This window comes from Zonotrichia leucophrys, chromosome 1 (assembly GCF_028769735.1).
Source record: "Zonotrichia leucophrys gambelii isolate GWCS_2022_RI chromosome 1, RI_Zleu_2.0, whole genome shotgun sequence".
Taxonomy (NCBI): Eukaryota; Metazoa; Chordata; class Aves; order Passeriformes; family Passerellidae; genus Zonotrichia; species Zonotrichia leucophrys.
Genome location: NC_088169.1, coordinates 95,233,044 through 95,251,859, shown reverse-complemented (window position 1 = coordinate 95,251,859; position 18,816 = coordinate 95,233,044). Strand labels below are relative to the sequence as shown.

Sequence of the window (18,816 nt, the reverse complement as noted above, 5' to 3'; positions counted from 1 at the left end):
GTTCTGTATTAGGTTGCATCTTGTATCTTTGCTGAAAGGCAATATCACTTTTTCTTCTTGTCCTTTTCCAAGCTGATTTTCTGTTCTTAGTTGAATTTTACAAATTATCATTGCTTTAAAAGGAAACATCATGTAGGCTGGAATCATTTAGAAAAGTCACCCACAAACAGAATCTCAGCCGTGACTAATGATAGTATTGCTGGTCTATAATTCAGTTAAATCTTCAAGAAAGATTTAAGACTTTTATAATTTAAAGCCTTATGGTTAATCAACCATGTCCCTTATTATAGTTCTTTTGTTAGTTATCACTGCCATTGAAACTGCCACTCTATATTACTACTTTTTTTTTATTTTAATCCATAGGGTCTTGCTATGCCTTTGTTGAGTACATTAAAGTCTTCTGCTATAAGAAGTCTTTCTTCTTGTGTAATGAATTACAGACCGTGATCAAGTCACTGTATTCATCTTTCCAAACAGCTGAATCAAATTGAGCTGGCTGAGGTGTCTCACAGTAAGGCTTGGCTCCATCATGTAGTTCTTATCTGTTGCCTTTCTTTTCCCTTTCAGCGACCCGGCTGTGTAGTGTTCAGTTAAAGTCTTGCTGCATTAGGCCTAGATGGCTGTCTTCAGCCACCAAGCTTAGACTGCCATACAAAGATAGCCAGTTCTTCTAATTAGGTCTTTTCCTTCAAATTAAAACAAACAGCAGTGTGTTTCTTCCCTTAGCTGAGGGCAGCCTCAGTCAATGCCACTGTGATTTTGCCACATCAGTGTTAGGTTAACTGCCTTACAGCAACCTGGATGAGCCCACTTGCTTTGCAAATACTTTTTAAGCGAAAGTATTGGCTGGTCTGGAACACATTCAGAACTTCAAAGTTGTTTGGAAAAGAAAGCCCATTGCTTCCATCTGCTTACCAGATAATTCTTTTCAAATTACTGATTGTCAGTTTCTAGCTATGCAACTTCTAGGATGTTTTATTTAATGGGTAGAACTAAACATCTTCCAAAATCTCATTGGCAATAGGTAATATTTCATTACCTCATGGATGTGTCTACATCATCCAACTTTCTTCCTAATATAGAATATAATTATGAGATTCTGTCTGTCTTCTATATTTTTATTGATTATTTTATCATCTTTATATCAACTAAAGGATATATATCATGTTTAGGATGTTCTTCTGATATTTTGCAGGTAATGTACCTGAAAGCTGCCCAAGTTTACTAGTGCAGTTTCAGAACATAGAATGAAATTGCTCTGTACACTTCCTTAACTACAAGATAGGTACCTGTTCAATCGTCCTTTCAGGTACAACAGATTAAATTTGTGTGCATGGTTTCTTGTTTCTGTATAGTAGAACACCAAAGTACTAGAGAGATGTAGTAACTTGGTCCAACAAACATTTCGATTTCATGTAGTGTCTGTGTAATGAATGGAAAAAAAACTGCAAGAAAAGAAATCGTGACACCAAAGAACTAGAGTCTACGCCTAGTTTTGCTGCTGAAGTAGGGTATATTTCTGAAACATGGACACAGTTATAATTTGTGGCCTTTGGCATCCTCTTTCATTTGTAAAGCTAATTAACCCCCTCGGGGCCAAGTGCTGTACATCAATCGTTTGCCCTTTGAGAGAACAAAGTGTGGGTGCCTCTCGTGCTTCCTGAAGACAGGAAATTGAAAGTTCAGGGACCTCTGAACTGAGAATATTAAAGAGTGAGAAGAGCTGAAGGTACCTCAACAGCAAAAAGGTAACTGAACACGGGTTGGAAGTTAGAGCTGTCCTGCTGGGTTCTGCATGAGGATCCCTCCCAAGCACTGGCCTTCACCTCACAGTCCTTGGACAACATTTAAGGAGTCTATAAGGTAACTAAAATCTGGAGGCTTGAATTTGGTTTGCAGATGTTTACATTTCCAAGGGAAAACACACAGGCGTCTGTAGATCAATAAAGGTTGAGAACCACTCCTGCAGACTGCTTCCATAGGCCGTGCAGCTTCCCTGTGGGACGTGCCGAGGCCTGGGCAGCACCGCTCATCCCGCAGGTCGTGTGTGGGACCAGGAGCTACCTACAGGATTGACTGCAGGAGGGAGCTGTAGCAGCAGCCTGGGCTGAGGGGGCAGTGTCATAACCACAGGGGTCAGCGTGTGAGGCTGGGTGAGGGTTAGACATCAATGGTGCTGGTCTCCAGAGCTTGTTTCAGCTGGGGAAGCACCTTCCTGCACAGCCGTCTGTGCCCGTGCTCCGACTGCAGTGGGCAGAAGTGTTTGAAAAATATTCCTCCTCTCGACAAATAACTGCCCTGCTGACACTTCTCTGTGGGTGAGGCTGCCTCTGGAGCCCTGAGCGATGCAAACCCTTTCTTTGGCTTTGAAAAAAAAGCAAAACAAGCTTTCTGGGACTCAGAGCTCAGGAACTAGTTTTTGCTGGAATGGTAGAGTTTCTACTGCTGTGAGACCACACAGGCACACAAAACTGCCTCTCCTCTTTATTTTGCAAATTCACAGTGGCAGTTCCTGCAGTTAGAGACACATTTGTACACTTTACTGAGATTTGCCAATTAGATTTTAGGCAAGTGCCTCTTTGCCCTATCTTTTGTATCTGCAGTGGCAAGAAGTCCAGAGGGAAATTGTCTTTCTGGCATCCTCCTAGCCTCAGCTTGGAGGATAGGATGGGGTTCCCAGGTGGTCTCCTAAACAAACTAGTGATGGCTAAGAATATGTAATTTTTAACATCAGCTCCATTCAACTTGGTAGCCCCAAGCAGGATGTGTTTGGGAGATTCTGGTTTAGGACTGTGACATGGTATAGGGAGTAGATTTTATTTTTATTTTTTTTTTATGTAACAGCCACATCCTTTCCCTTAATTAAGAGTATAAGGCAATTTATATGAGAATTTTGAAGTACTTTAAAGAGGCTTAACAATAATGTTCAGCTAACTGAAGCCAGCTGCTCCACATGGGAACTGAAAAGACTAAGAAATGTGTTTTGAATAATTAAAAATATGTCATAAATAACTTAAATGACTGTAGGAAGAGGAATGGAAAACTCCATCATCAGAACAGAGAGGCTCTCTGAATTAACCCAGTAGTTTAACAGCAAGATGGTTCATAGTTCAAACAGCTGCAGTTCCTTTATGTAACAGCTCCTCAGTCTTGCAGTGCAGGCTGCTCAAAGACTTAATCCTACTATATCCATATAGATAGAGGCGTGGTGTCTTGGAAGATCTTTGTGAGGAAAAGAGAGAAAAATAAATCTAATCACTTTTCCCTGGGGCCAGAATCTGGGAGCATTCAGTCCTGAGCGATGGCTGTCATTACACAGCCTGTCAAGAAAAAAGCAGGATGGTGTAGATGGGTAGGCACGAGAAAGGTGGATGAAATGGAGTATTAGCCAAACCCAGTGCCTCCTAAACTGTACAGGATGCTAAATGAGCGCTGATCTCTTGGAAAAAAACAATCCTGCATATCTTGGAACCTAAGGATCAACAGAAGTAAGATAATTTTGTCTCAGTTCCTCCATAATCACACGTGATTCACAGCACCACACCGTGCGTGTAGCAAAGGACGGCTGTGAAGGGGCTCTACAAGTGGCTCCTGTGTATGCTCACAAGAGTGGTTCTGGCAGGAAGAAGAGCAAGAGAGCACGGTCACATGTTTAGCTTAATTGCCTTTGTTAGTCTGTCACAAGTGTTCGGTTGTACCAGTCCCGCACAGCAGAGACCCTCAATCCATCTCCACTCGTGACAGCAGCAGCTGCCCCGCACTGGCGGATCCGAGGTGAACGGAAAACCACGGTGACGAGTCAGCAGCACTTCCTCGCCCTGATCCCAGGATGGGCCGGGCTGGAAGGGACCCCAGAAAGGGACCCCAGGGTGTCACTGCTCCAACCTCCCCGCTCGAGTAGGCTCGTTCCTCCCGCAGCACATGGCTCAGGATTGCCTCCAGAGGGTTCTCCGCTGAGGGAGACTGCACCACCTCTCTGGGCAGCCTGTCCCAATGCTCAGTCACCCGCACGGTGAAGAAGTTCCTCCTCACGTTCAGGTGGAACTTGCTGTGCATCAGTTTCTGCCCGAGTGCTTGGCACCACCGAGGAGTCTCACATGCTCCTTTCAGATACTGAGAGACATGGATGGGGTCCCCTCTCAGTCGTCTGAGCCTCTCGGGCTGAAGAGGCCCAGCTCCCTCAGCCTTCCCCCGTAGGAGCGATGCCCCGGTCACCCCCTCCGCCCCCCGGGGCAGCCCCGCGCAGCCCGAAATGGCGGCGGGAGCGGGGCGGAAGCGCCGGGGCAGGCGGGCGGAAGCGGCTTCGCAGCCGGGCAGCGCCGCTTCCGGGCCCCGCGCGCGTCCGCTCGCCGCCGGAAGCGGCGGTGTGTGGGGCGCAAGATGGCGGCGGGGATGTACCTGGAGCACTACCTGGACAGTAAGAGCCGCCGGGGCGGGGCCGAGGCCGCGGCTGAGCCGGCCCGGGGGGCACGGACGGGCCGAGGGGCGGGGCCCCGCGGGGGCCGAGCGCTGCCCAGGGCGCCCGCGGGCTCTCCCCGCCCCTCGGGCGCTGCCCGCTGCCCGGGCCGTGCGGAGAGGCCCCGTCCGTGGGGCAAGGCTCGGCTGCGGGAGCCCTGACAGCGCGGCCCCGCGGCCGGTTTGGCCCGTGAGAGAGGAGCCCGGTGCAGCTCCAGGCGCCCCTCGGGAGCGGGAGCTTGGCCGTCTGTGGTTTCCCGGGATAGACATCGAGCACAGATAACTTTGGGATCTGTGGGGCGGTAGTTATGGTGGTTTTCTATGCCGTCAGTTTACAAATGCAGTCCCGCTTTTGTGGCCCAAGAGGAGCTCTGTAAATGCCAATGGAGTTGGCAACGTTATCAGAGCCCTCTTATGGTACCTCCTATTTTACCATCTTGCCTTAAGGTGCTTAAAACTTCAAACTCCGTCCTTTGGGGATGAGACTTTCAGTGCATGTTTTACCCACGCGTGCTTAAAATAGCCGAGCAGATCCATCGGAGGAGTTGTTTCTCAATGAGTGGGCTAATGAGTTCAGAATGAATAACCTGTTCTTTGAGGAATGCCGCTCTCACGTTTTCCTGCTGCTCTGGTGTTGGCACTGGAGACAGGGGAGGATGTTCACGGCATGGTGTCTTTAAAGCTGGCTGGTTGTGGTGATGTGTCTTCTGCTTCACTGCACCCAGCCAGTGACATCTCTCACTGTCTGCTTGCATATGCATGGGAAATCATGGAGTTTGGCTCTTCAGATTTCCTGCTACACCGGGTTTCTTCCAGCCCAGAAAAGATGAGGTGCTGGTATGGACACAGGGTGTCTCATTCCTTGCATCTTCAGTGCTCCTTTTGTCTTTAGGAAAGGAAATGTCTCTGAGAATGTTCAAGAACCATAATGAATTTCAGTGAAAGCTGAAAAGGAGCTGCAGTTGGACAGGCAAGGATCTCTGAGGTGCAAGGAAGGAGGCCAAAGCCAGGAAGAGGAGTTGAATGAGGAGGCAGGTTGGAGAGGAGCAGATTTGTGTTCCTGTGCAGTTCTCACTGCGTTGCAGAAGGCTGCAGCTGGCTGAGGCTCCTCAGCTGGAAGAAGGGCTGGGAAGGAGGAGAAGAAGCAGATGGAGAAGGAATAAGTGCACAGGACGGGGATGCAGGGTTTTCCTGCTGGGAGGGCAGGAGTGTGCTTGGGTAAGAGCTGCAGGGCAGAGCTAAAGGAGCAGAAGCCTGGGATCTGCACTCAGGATGCAGCCCTGAGTGGGCAGGGGTGCTGCAGGTGCACAGAGGGAAGGTTGGTGGCTGGAGAGGGCTCCTGCCAGAGTCAAACACCTCGGGATCATGGCATCAGAGTGAATTAAAATCAACCAGCCTGGGAACTCCTCTTCCTCTCCTGCACAGGCATGCAGAGGAAATGCCAAAGTCCTCTCTCTCAGCTGAGGTTTGGGTCCTGAGATTGGATTAGAGATACTCGTCCTGGTGAAGGTGGATATTAATACAGGAGAGTCACTGTTGTGGTTGAGGTGTCTTGCTTAAAAAAATAATGAAAGTGATGTGCACAATCTAAAAGTCCTTAAACCATCTGCTTACAAAGATTTTAGGAAGAACAAAACATTAATTCCTGTGATGGTTTAGCCTTTTTTGCTTACCCTTAGATCTCTAAGGCCTGTGTCAGGTTTGTGTGGTGCAGCATTACTTGCTGCTATTAGCCGCTCATAAGACACTTGCTGGGCTAATTCTGGATTTCTTTCAGGAAAGCATGAGTGTGTTGTGATACTTGGCATCAAAGAGCACCCATCACATCTTCAGTAGCTTAGGCTGCTGATAGGTAATGGCATTCATTTCTCATTGTCCATACTGCTCTCCTCTCCTGGCTTATGCCTGAGCCCCTGACTCTGTGGAAATGCATCCAGTGTTTTAGACATGAGTCTTCTTCTTGATGCTAACTGATTGACAGCATTCAGTTTCTTACTTGCTGCTCCCCTTTTTTCCCCACATTATTTCAGTGTTTTAAAAACATTCAGTTCTGTTTTAAAGCAGTTCACTAATATCCTAAAACTTCCTGAAATTTGATAGAAACAGTCCAGAACTTTTAGTCATTTCTTATAAAAGGTGTCTAATTCTTAATTTACGTCTGTGTCTTGGAACAGGATTCTTTTACTAGCATAGTGCTCTTGCAGACACAGTTTTCAGTTTAATGTCTTTTTCCTTCCCACAGAGCTTCTCTTTCCTGTGGTTTTCTCTCTGGATCTGCTCAGGGAGTGAGTGAGGAATGTGTGATGAAAGAGGGCAATTATTTGTAGGACCTCTTCATATCTTTGAATAAAGGAAGGTGGGTAAGGAGTTAAGTGAAAATTGTAGGAAGAAAAAAGGTGCCTCCTGTTTGAAGCAAGTGAATATCACTCTGCCAAAGTGAGTTTGGTGGGGTTTTTTATGTTGTGAGTCCCACTTTGTACAGGTTTTCCTTGCTTGGGTTGTGCTTCCCTCAGATTATGAGTGGAAAATTTTAATCAGGGGAGCAGATGTGCAGAATGCTCATAGCTGCATCTGGAGTGTGCTTTGAACAGATAATTCTGAAAAGTCGTGCAATGAAGCATTTTTGCACACTTCAAGAGGAGAGTTTGTAATTAGGTGGCCTTTTGGCTTTAATCTCTTGGCCCCAGTAAATCTTGTGGCCTTCCTGCTGTTGGTGAGGGCAGTGGGCCACTCCACTGCAGCATTGTGAAAACACTTCATTGCCACAGCAGTGAACACCTTGAAATGCTGGCTACAAAGTCAGTTTTCAGACTGAGCTCTGGGTCTGAGCTTGTGACTCTGTGTTGAGCAAAGAGAATAAAATAAAACTTTGAATCAGTGCTCAGTCACTGGGAATGAGAAACACCTTGCATGAAACATCATGTGAGTAGGTAATTAAAAACTGTATGCTGAAATCCATGAGCAGTCTGACAAAGTTGGGCATACAGCCCCAGTTGCTTCAGTTCATATATTTTCAACCCTCTACTTTAGACATCTAAAATTGATTTTTTTTTTGTGGAATAGCCAAGTTAAGAAGAGTTCTCTTAGTAAAAAGTGTCTAGAAGCTTCTTAGGTCAGGTATTTCAGCAGCTTTCAAGTCTTGCTGTAATTTGAAACTGGGTTTAGACCTAGGATTAGGCATGCCCTTTCCTTGGCTTTAAGCTGTTAATTACAAAGCAAATCTGTCTGAAATGTGTTACGCTCTTGGCAGATGCTTTTGCAGCAGAAAAATGCACACATTCCTTCTGTGCTGAGCATCCTGACAGAGGAATTCCATGTCTTGTCTACTCTGATCACCTTCACTCCTTCATCCTACTTACTGAGCCAGAGGATTCAGGGAATGGGAGAAGAGGAATGTGTCTTGTTCCACTTTTCTTCCTGAGTGGCTGAATTTCAACATAAACAGATTTCCATGTCTTCAAATATTGCTCTCCTTCTGGTTTCTAAAAATCCAGAAGGAGAGGGGAGAAAGCAAGATAAAAAAGTGCTTTCCCTCAAGCAGTAACACAGTGCAGCTTTAGTAAGGGAAAACCTATGGGTGCAAAGGAGTTAGAGATGTACAAGGGAATGGAAGAAGAAGGAAGAGAACAGTACTTTGTGATTAAAAGGTGGAATGTGCATAAAGATTTGTGAGAATAATTTGTGCTTGCTTGAGTTTAAGTTCCTGTGTTTAGCTCAGTGTTGGCCCTTGAAGGAGGTTAGAAATGCTGCTGTGGAGGTGATGGAGATGCTGAGATGAGATAAGGAGACCTCAGCTGGGAAGGTGACATGGTGCAATGCAGTCAGTATACCTTGGGGTTTCCCCTATTTCCCACTGGGTAGGGAGGCACTGAGCTTCCTTTGCTGCTCTGTTGGCACTTGTCAGCAGGCACACAGAGCTGCACCCACCCAGGGGCTGTCACTGCTGGAAAACTTCAGCCAGCGTCAGCACAGAGCAGTGGAAGCAGCACATGGAAGTCTTCTTTCTCCTACAACTGGCATGGCAATGTCCTATCAATGTTCCTTGATAACTAGTTAACATAGTAAAATAGGATTTTTCTTTTGGAATGGCCCCATCTGTCTGGATTTTCTTCTGTACACATTCATCAAATGAGGGTGTGATGAGTATTGTCATCTTGAGGCTCTCAGAGGGCTTGGGTGTGATGCTGGAGATTGCTGTAGGCAAGCCCTTGTTTCCTTCCCAGACCTGGCTGTGTTCCAGTTTCCCAGCAGTTTTTGATCTCTTGCATTCCCTGCCTTCCTTACTCGTGTCCCCTCCCCAGTGTAGCCTGCAGCCATACCCCTGGCCCTGCCTCTGCAGCTCCTCACATCAATCTTCAGAAATGCAAGGCTCTAAATGCATCATTTCTCTGCTTGTCACTGTTCTAGTGCAGTCAAAGATGCCTTTCGCCTTTCAGAGACTTTGGGTTGGTTACACCTGTGATGCACCACATATGATCTATGGAAAATTACAAAAGATTTCATGCAGGGGAGAGAATTTGGTGATTCATAGGCATCGTTTGTTTCTGTGTGAAAGCTACTGGCACAGCCCACGCTGAGCTGATACATTTAATGACCAATTCATCTAGAATTGGTTTTGTTGTTGGCTGATATTTTTATTGGAGCTGATACAAGATAGCTTTACATGGAAAAAAAAAGAGCCTGCTGTGTTTTCTCTGTAGTTCCTCACTTACCCAACTGCAAATGTGATGTCATTGTTTTGGCAAACAGCCCTGTGGGCTCTTCGGTGGTTGTCCCTGCCTTTGGAGGGCTGTGGCAGGCTGGAAATGCCAGGAAGTGCCAAGTCTCATTCATTGTGTCAGTCTTTCAAGCCCTCCAAGCTTTTCAAATTCAAGGCTGATCTTTGATAAGATCCCTTTCCTGACTCTTAACAACATTCCCTGCTATCTTGTCTGTGGATGCTGTAGCATTGAGCTGCTGTAATAAGACACCAAAAAGAGCCCTCCCTTCCTAAGAAACGGCCCCACACTTTGGGGGAGTGTTGGGTTTCTGTGCCTGGCTGTCCCTGCTGAGTGCTGCCCATTTCTCTGGGCAGTGTCTGAGGCAGATGTGCTGCCGTGGGCTGGTGTGCAGGGCATTGCCCAAAGCTTGGGATATATGCTGTGCCCACAGAATTCCTGGGTGGTAAATCAGTCTGCAGTGCACCTAAGCACCCTCTCTGTAAAACTGTAGGTGGGGTTATCCCTTCCCAGGGTGTTGGGAGGATAATGGTGCCAGTTAGGATTTTTTATTGCAGCAGGGCTGGGCCATCTCTGAATAGAGGGAAATTGTGCTCAAAGACCAATCTCAATAAAGGTGCTTGTGTAAAAGTTTCAGTAAATACCTGTGTAGGAAGGTGATTGATTACTTGAGAGCGCAGGACAGAGTGGCAGCAATAGTTAAAAAGGGTGATGTGCTCTGAAAGGAGGGATACAAAAGACACCCTGCCCCCTAATGAGGGAGCAAGGAAGCTCCTGAAGATTGCTACAAGCCACTTGTCCTGCAGTGTACTTCAAGTGCTGCAAAATTGTGAGAATCATGGAGTACCAAAAAGTCCAGTGTGTTTCCCCAACAAGATCCCAGCCAGTTTGCAGTCCTGGGGGCAAAGAACTTACCCTCTCTGTGTGGCAGTCCCTGGCACAAGCAGGAATTTTTTAAATTGCCTTCAGCAATGTGGTGTCTGAAGTGTTTGCTGAAATCTAAGCTGTTCAATAAAGCAACTGTGGTTATGTTTCAAAATGTCTTTTCCCATTTTTTAATAAAATTTAAACATGCATCTAAACATGGTGGGTGAATAGATGTCTTGGGAAAGGTACTGTGTGTTTGGATGGTCCTCAGTGCTGTTGATCTGTTTTTGGGACTTTGGGCAGCACAGATCCATTGCTTGGCACAGCACAGGCGTGCTGCAGAGGACTGAAGCACAGTTGAAGTTATCAGGCTGTGTAGGCTTGCTCTCTGCGTTTGTGTGTCACAGTTAACATCTGAGTTAAGGAGCTGAAGTTTAAATATCAGCCTGCACCTGACAGCCCACATTTGTTTTTAAAAAGAAGTAAATAAAATGATCATTATTGAAGAGGGAAAAAAGTGGTGTTGGATTCTGACTTTTGGAGAGAGAGTGTGTGGTTCAAAAGGGAGAAGAGAGCATGGTCATGGATGCCTATGGAAGAATGAACAGGGGAAAGAATGTCAAGGAAAGAGGAGAGTAAAAGAGATGAAAGAAGAATGGGCTTAGTGAAGGGATAACATGTGAGGAGAGAAAAGATGAAGGTAGGTAGAGAGACTTCAGCTTGTGATCAGAGATGGAAACAAGGTAAGAAAAGGAAGGGATAAAAAAGATGCATTCAGCAGGAGAGGGCCGCACCGGTGATTTTCAGGATGATCAGACCATGAGAGGAATCAGTAGGGCTGCACCAGGCTTCTGTATGGATCTGTGCAGTGAGCCCATTGGGAGGAGCCTTGCCAGCAGGTCGAGGCAAGAATCCTGCCCATCCTCTCAGCCCTGGAGAGGCTCCTCTGAGTGCAGTGTCCACTCCTGGGCTCCTCATTACAGGGATATGGAGCTCCTGGAGCCTGTGCAGCAGAGGGAATGAGGATGATTGGAGACTGGGGCATCTCTCTTGTGTAGGAAGGCTGAGGGAGCTGGGCCTGTCTGGCCTTTAGGAGAATGTCTGAGAAGGGGCTCACCAGTGTCTGTGAACATCTGCAGGGAGGTGTCGAGGGTGGATCCAGGCTCTTCTCCATGGTGCCAGGCACTGGGACACGGGGCAGTGGGCAGGAACTGATGCACAGGGAGCTCCAGCTGAACAGGAGGAAGAATTTCTTTACTGTATGGGTGACCAAGGAGAGATTCCCCCACTAAGGCTGTGGTGTCTCCCTCTCTGGACATTCCAGGACTGTCTGGGGACAATCCTGTGCGGTGTGCTCTGGGTGACCCTGCCTGAGCAGGGAGGTGGGGCCAGATCGCTGTTGTCCTTCCAGCCTTCCCCATTCTGTGATTCTGTGGCACAGTTGCAGTGCTGCCAGCCCAAGCTGCTGGCCTTGCTAGCACTCTATTCCCTGTGCATTCTCACCATCCTCCTGCTCCTCTCCTGCTGTGCCTTTTCTGTGGAAAGAGGGCCTCGCTTTTCCTTATTTTTCTGTCTGTTGTTGCATATCATCACTCTTCTCTAGTGATCAAAGATGTCTCTAGGGTGTTCTTTCTTTACAATTATCAGTTTCATAATCTGAGAGTTACGTGGGTATTTTATGATAGATAGCATGTAGTCATGATGATTTTAGGTGAATCTTACTAAGATGAAAGCAAAATTAATTGAGAGGAAAAAAAGGAGAAAAGCAGGAGGAAATGAAATTACATAAATAGCATGAATACTTTTTTAGAAATAGCGAGGGAAAGTGTGGTGGTAGGAATGAGGAAATGGAGACTCAAATCTAATTTTTTTTTTTAATGGCACTTAGAGAGTGATAATGTCTGGTAGCCAGCACAGCACAGGTCAAGCAATTTCAGCAAGTGTTCTGTCCCCTGTGATAAATTCTGTGATGCAGAGAATCTCTTCTGTTTAAGGCTATGCAAGAGCTTTGGAGTTAAGCTGCAGATAGTAGAAAACATCCCCACAGCTAGATTAAGTTATGTACCATACAAATAGTTTGTTGCTCAGTTATAACTTGCTTATCTGCAGCTTTATCTTGTTATGCTTTTTGTTATTGCCAGACTCTCTCTGGATCATAATTTGTAATGGTCTGCTCAGCTTCCCTCCACGTTCAGTTGAACAGATAAAGTGTCTTTGTAGCAGTTCTGATTATAAAGTCACTGTACTGTCACTTGTTTCATTTTCTCCATTTATTGACGAAGCAGTGGCAGAACATTTGTCCAAGAATAGATTTGCAGAGTGCAATGTTTTGCTGTGGTTTTAGGAAATCGTTTTGCTGGTTTTAGCAGGGAAGGAATTCAACTGGCAGGGGTTTGTCTCGTCAGCCCCAGTGGAAGCCTGCCCAGCTAATGAGCCTCTGGAAGCTCATGGCTCAGATATGCATAAATGATCCACCCGTGGTGCCTGAGCTGAGCATTTGCTCAGCCAGAGCCAGAGCTCGGTGACAGCCCTCCCCACAGTGCCAGAACCTGGTGACAGCCCTCCCCAGAGTGCCAGGGCCAGGTGACAGCCCTCCCCACAGTGCCAGAACTGGGTGACAGCCCTCCCCACACTGCCAGAGCCAGGGGACAGCCCTCCCCACAGTGCCAGGGCCGGGTGACAGCCCTCCCCACACTGTCAGAGCTGGGTGACAGCCCTCCCCACGGTGCCAGAGCTGGGTGATAGCCCTTCCCCACAGTGCCAGGGCCGGGTGACAGCCCTCCCCACAGTGCCAGGACCCGGTGACAGCCCTACCCCACAGTGCCAGAGCTGTATGACAGCCCTCCCCACCCTGCCAGAGCCCCCAGGAGCAGAGGCTCTGCTCACCTGGAGGCAGGAAAGGAGGCAGAAAAGGAGCCACTGGCCTGGCTGAGGGCTGGCACTGAGGGGAGCAGGCTCTGGGGAAAGAGGGGGTCTCAAAGGTGGGGGCACAGGCTGAACAGACAAGTAGAGACAAAAGACAGACAGACAGATGTCGTCCAGACGAGGGCATGTGCTGGCATCAGTGGTGGTGGCAGATTTTTACAGTGATGGCTGTAAAAACTGGAGCACAGTTCCTTTCAGGTTGTGTAGCAGAATGGAACTCCTGCTTGGGTTTCTCCTGGTGCAAGAATGTCACTGTGAAGTGTGACCCTAAACCTCATGTGGGGTTGTTCTGCCCGCACAGCAGCATCCTACTGGTTTTTGTGCTGGCTCAGGAGCTTTCTCTATCTAAAGGATTCTATCCCTGCTGAGGGAAAGCTGACAGTACCTGGTGGAATTTGTGCTTTTACCATCTGTCCTTTTCAGAAGAGAAAAAGAAATTACATTAATCTTTTCTAAAAACCACAAAGTCCAGAATTTAGAAGCTGTGATCTTCCAGGATTAATAAACTCAATATAAATTTGACATATTGTGTGCAGTGCAGGAAGAGCTTCTGTTTTCCTCTGGAGGATACCTGTCTTGTCTTCTGCAGCGGGTGCTTTGGAGAGGAATGAAAGCAGCGTGCTGCAGTATGACCCATGTTTCATTTGCTGTATAAATTGAAAGGTTTAGAGTTGATGAGGCTGGGGATTGCAGGAGGGAAAAAGGCATGGTCTCTAGATTCCCAAGCTGAATTTCATCCCTGCCACAAGCTCCCTCTATAAGCAATAATAATTTTCAGCATTGTGTCCCCGTCGTGTTCTGAGATGCTTTTTGGAACTGTAGGGATGTAATCCGGTAGTCAGCTGCTTAAACCTTGTGTGAAGTCTGTCCTGCTGAAGAAACATGGAAGTATCAAATTCAGGATGTGCCTACAGACTTCATTTTGCTGCTTAGTAATTTTTCAGAATTTGAATTTGCACTGCTAACTGTCCTTGAATGCAGAGGGGTGATGTGTATGTGCTGTGGATTATGGATCTGGGTCCTCAAGGACACCTACTACCTGAGCATTTCTCTGGTAACTAAATCAGAAATGGCAACAGAAATCTGTTAAATCAGCAGCTGGATTGCTCCTAAGTGTTGTGCATGTAACTTCTGATTATGCTGCATGGGCAGAAGTCTAAGTAAAAGGAACAACATTTGTGCTCAGCAAGGCCCACAGTTAGTTTTACCTCTTATAGGAATTAATTTCACATCCTGTTATGTAGCACTTGTTAAAACTTGTTAAAACCTTCCTCTTGCATACAGAACCTTCCCTGTCAACTGGTTGCTCTTCAGGGAAGTGGAAAGGCATTAATTGCTGTAGAAATATGTGCAGAGAAAATGGAGATTGATGCCTGGACTGATGTGTTGGACAGCTTTGGTGATGGCAGCACTTCCAGTTGCACTCCATGTGAGCTGCAGAGTGAGTTGAGGAAGCTCAGACGTGCTTCTGCTGTGTTTGTGAAGAGCTTTCCCCAACACCTTCTTTTTTAAACCTTCAGGAGAGATCTATTATTTTCATTAGGTATAAAGGTGACAATAACCAGGCTTAGATTCAGGTTAATGCAGTGACACTAGATCTCATTTTGACTAGACAGGCATGGAAAAATGAGAATTGTTTTTACCAGCTTTGCCAGTTGAGCATCTGGTGATGCCTGGGGGGTGAGTAGCACAGTGCATTGAAAATTAATTGACTATCAACTTCACATTGCTCATTCAGAGCCCTACAAACGTTTATTATTCACAATGTGTGTGGCATCCTTCCAGGTGTTGGACACACCACTCCTGAGATGACAGTGCAGAAGGCACCACAATTTACAAGTCACAAGGGGTTAAGACTGTTCCCCATCCCATCTCAGACTTGATCTTTGCTCTGCCCAAAGTGTCTGCTGTCCCCTGTATGTTAAATGAATGCATTAAACAGACTCACTTTTCAGTGAATTAGCATTTGATCAACTTAATTTTTACATCCTTGTGTAGAAATAACTAAATGGCTTTATTTACCAGCTGTTGTGGTGTTTTCTTCATTACTGAGTGGAGTTTTTGGATGGAGATGTTGTGTTATAAAGGCTGACACTCATTGCAGAGTTTGGGTTTCTGCTTTCTTAGTGTGGCCCTCTCTGCACGGCAGCAGTTTTCTGCTAACTCATATGTATTCTAGAAGGATGCTTCTGCATTAAATGTATCACACTTTTATAGTCTGTCTCCTTTGGGGCCAGCAGCAATGGAAGCAGGCTGATGTGCACCAGGGGTATGTATGTGTGTGTTATTGGCTAGCTTTGTTCCTGCCTTGGCAAGGAACAAGGATCTGATTTCTCCATGTATTCTCCTTTCTCTGCAGGTATTGAGAACCTGCCATTTGAACTACAGAGAAACTTCCAGCTCATGCGGGATCTGGATCAGAGGACAGAAGGTGAGGATCAGGGACGGTTTTGTTGCCAAGACAAGGAGTATGTAGCTTGAGCTGCTTTTCTTTGCTTTGCCTTTGTCATGGGGATCTCCAGGCAGGGGAGGAGGCCTGGAGCTGCTGCAGTCGTTGAGTCTCTCCTGGTGGCACAGGGCACTGTGGTGTGTGAGGTGTTTGGGTATTTAATGGCTCCCTTCTTTCAGACCTCAAGTCAGAGATCGATAAGTTGGCCACGGAGTATATCAGCAATGCACGGACTTTGTCTTCAGAGGAAAAACTGGGGCTTCTCAAGCAGATCCAGGAGGCTTATGGGAAGTGCAAGGAATTTGGGGACGACAAGGTTCAGCTGGCAATGCAGACCTACGAGATGGTATGAAGGGAAGTGCCTCGTGCTTATCCTGTGAACGCCCGAACTAAAGCTGCCCATCTCGCCAGGCCCTGAGCTCTCATTCTTAGGCCATGCCCACTCTTGCTCCTCGGCTCTTTAGTGCCAGCTCCCTGTCCCTTTGTCCCCTGTTTGTCCTCCCTCTGCCTCCCTGGCCCTGTCCTGTGGTAACCCCTGCCCCTGGTGTCCTTGCAGGTGGACAAGCACATCCGGCGGCTGGACACAGACCTCGCCCGCTTTGAGGCAGACCTGAAGGAGAAGCAGATAGAGTCGAGTGACTATGACAGTTCTTCCAGCAAGGGCAAGAAGAGTGAGTACCACCCTGGGCCTCACAGTGATTCAGGAGGCAGCCAGGTGACTGTGGGAGTGGTGGGGATGAAGGCAGGCACTGGAGTGGTGCAGATCAAAGGCTGTTGTGCTGGAGGCTGAAGGACAGGTAAAGAGATGGTGACTGGGCTCTTCTTGTGTGGGCTCATTCAAGGCTGACAGATGAATCGAGCCCAAAGCCAGTGTGCATTCCAAAGCTGGAGTGTGTTTTAGTTGTCACTGTCAGGTGTCTGTTTTGGTGGGGTGACACATGCAACACCTTCTTCTCTTCTTACCAGAGGGCCGAGCCCAGAAAGAGAAAAAAGCTGCCCGTGCTCGCTCCAAAGGGAAAAACTCTGATGAGGAAGCACCAAAAACTGCCCAAAAGAAACTGAAGCTCGTCCGCACGTAAGTGTTGAAGGGACTTGAGAGAATGAGAAGCAGCACTGGAAATCAGACCAAGGCAGGCCTAGCCAGGCTTTCCTGGTGTCCCCAGACTGGAACTGTGTCCTCTGTCCCTTCTTGGGAGGCAAGAGGAAGGAAACTTCTTTATTCCCCTGTTCTCAGGGGGGTGTGGGCTGAAGGGGAAAGCAGGTCCCCTTGGGTGTGGGTACTTAACTGAGAGAAGTGTCTGTCTCTGGCCAGCAAGGGCACTGTCTTGGGACACACAGAGGTGCTCAAAGCCAGGTACTTTGCTGACTTACTTTATTCCTGTCCTGCAGTAGCACAGAGTACGGGATGCCTTCTGTCACCTTTGGGAACGTGCACCCCTCGGATGTACTGGATATGCCCGTGGACCCCAATGAGCCCACCTACTGCCTCTGCCACCAGGTCTCCTATGGGGAGATGATTGGCTGTGACAACCCAGATGTAAGAGCCTGCACGTGGTGGAAGTGGGGGGAATGGAGGGGAGATGAGTCCTGCATGGAAAGGCTTGTCCTGCTTGGGTGGGCCCAGGGACAGCAAGCAGTGACCAGGAGAGGGCTTTCCTCAGGAGGTGGGATGGGCAGAGGTGTGGCTGGCAAGGACCTCTGAAGGGTTTTCCTTAAAATGTTTTCTTGTCCCTAAACTTAGCAAGGGAGAAGGGGAGTTCTCCTTGCTAACAGTGTGTAGGTTGGGTGTGAACATTCAATCCTTGATCACTGCCAGGGATTTTGGAGTTTGTGATTAAATGCTGGGAAACTCTGGTAGCCCAAAACCAACAATTTCAAAAGGAAACTGCTCTTTAACTGTCTGCTCTTCATCCCAACAGTGTTCCATTGAATGGTTTCATTTTGCCTGTGTGGGTCTGACAACAAAACCAAGAGGAAAATGGTGAGTGAAGCAACCTGGGGGCCCATTTGACCTTTGGAAAGGGGAGGTCCTTGGTGGCAGGGGAAAAGTACTATATATACACACTTAGAAGATATCATTAAAAGGAAAATTTGAATTAAGGCTTTGTCAGGGACCTTGGAAAAGGTCTTCTGGGACCATGCACTTGAGGCTCAAGTCATGCCCTAAATGTTTGTACTTCCCTTTCTAACAGGTTCTGCCCTCGCTGTTCCCAGGAGAGGAAGAAGAAGTAAATTCACAGGAGACCTCAGTACTGCTGCAGGAGCTCTCTTCCCCCTGCCAGGGCCTCGTCCCAGTTCCCCCAGCCCTTGGGGCCTTGGCTGAAGGGAAGTCTTGCCCTGTTTGTGGTTTGGGCCATCCCTGGAATGGTGTGTACCCTCACGGTGCTTCCTGTGTGTTCTGTATCCCTGGTTGCTTCTGAGTCCTTAAGGGAGGCCCTCTCTGTGTACTATTCCAAACAGGTCTCTGAACCTCAAAGGGAATGAATGAGGGCACCAGGGTAGCCACCAGATTCCCAGGGATTCAGGTAGCCCCTGATTTTCCTTGGCTTTCCTTCAGCCTCCTCAGAGTTCATTGCCTGTTCTCTGCTTAGAGAACAAGGCTATGGGATGGGGGAAGGAAAGGAGGTAAGTCTTCAGCATTTTAGGTCATTCATTTTCCTGGATCTTTTTCAGGAGAGAGGGAGTAACCAGGCTACTTCTTAATCTAGTGGGCTGGTTGAGAGACTGAAAACCTGATGTGCTCCCTGTCTTTAACCATTCCACTGCTGGCATTGGGCAGCCTCTTTTGTTGGGGAGAGGAGGAGGCAGAGGGATGTTTAGAGCTAGCTTTGTCTCTCTTATTCCTGGGGTAAACCTGCTGGTCTGGGAAGCACTCTGTGTGAAGGAGGAAGAATTTCTGACCACGTGGGGAGAAACAGCTTGGTCCAGTCTGTCTTCCGGCCTCAAAATTCTGCCTTCCTCTTGTGTAATGGTGCTTCTCCATGGCATTGATGGTGGGAAGTTTGGGATTCAGATCCCACTTGTATAATACAGAATGAAATAAAATTCATTGAAACCAATGCTCTCTTTGTCACCTTGATGTCACCTCCAAAATAAACTGCAGCAATCGCTCTCTAGTTTTTCTTTCTTAGCTCTGCATTTATTGTAAATGGTGAATGTGGTACAGCTTTTTCATGTAGCAGTCCTGTCACTGAAAGGTGACATTCTGCATAAGTCAGGCTTGAAAATGTACCTGATGTACTTGCACAAAGCTACTGAGCTTTCTGGTGGCTGTGAAAAATACCTGCCCCTGCAGGGTGAACATTTATTCCCACTATTGTTTGATCATTTACTTCATCAGTTGCCTTCTCTTAAATGAGGAGGAGTGGAGGTGGCAAAGGCCAACCCTCACTGTCTGTGGGG

The 18,816-nt window shown here is 47.4% G+C and overlaps 1 protein-coding gene across 1 annotated transcript; it reads left to right on the top strand.

Annotated features, from left to right (window-relative positions):
* The first annotated feature begins 4,324 nt into the window (after positions 1-4,324).
* ING4 (inhibitor of growth family member 4) lies at positions 4,325-18,529 on the top strand. The gene is made up of 8 exons (XM_064723409.1): positions 4,325-4,417; positions 15,325-15,396; positions 15,594-15,760; positions 15,971-16,085; positions 16,381-16,489; positions 16,804-16,951; positions 17,334-17,395; positions 17,607-18,529. The coding sequence occupies exons 1-8, from the start codon at positions 4,381-4,383 to the stop codon at positions 17,644-17,646; spliced, it is 750 nt and encodes a 249-aa protein (XP_064579479.1). The 5' UTR covers positions 4,325-4,380; the 3' UTR covers positions 17,647-18,529.
* The last annotated feature ends 287 nt before the right edge of the window (positions 18,530-18,816 follow it).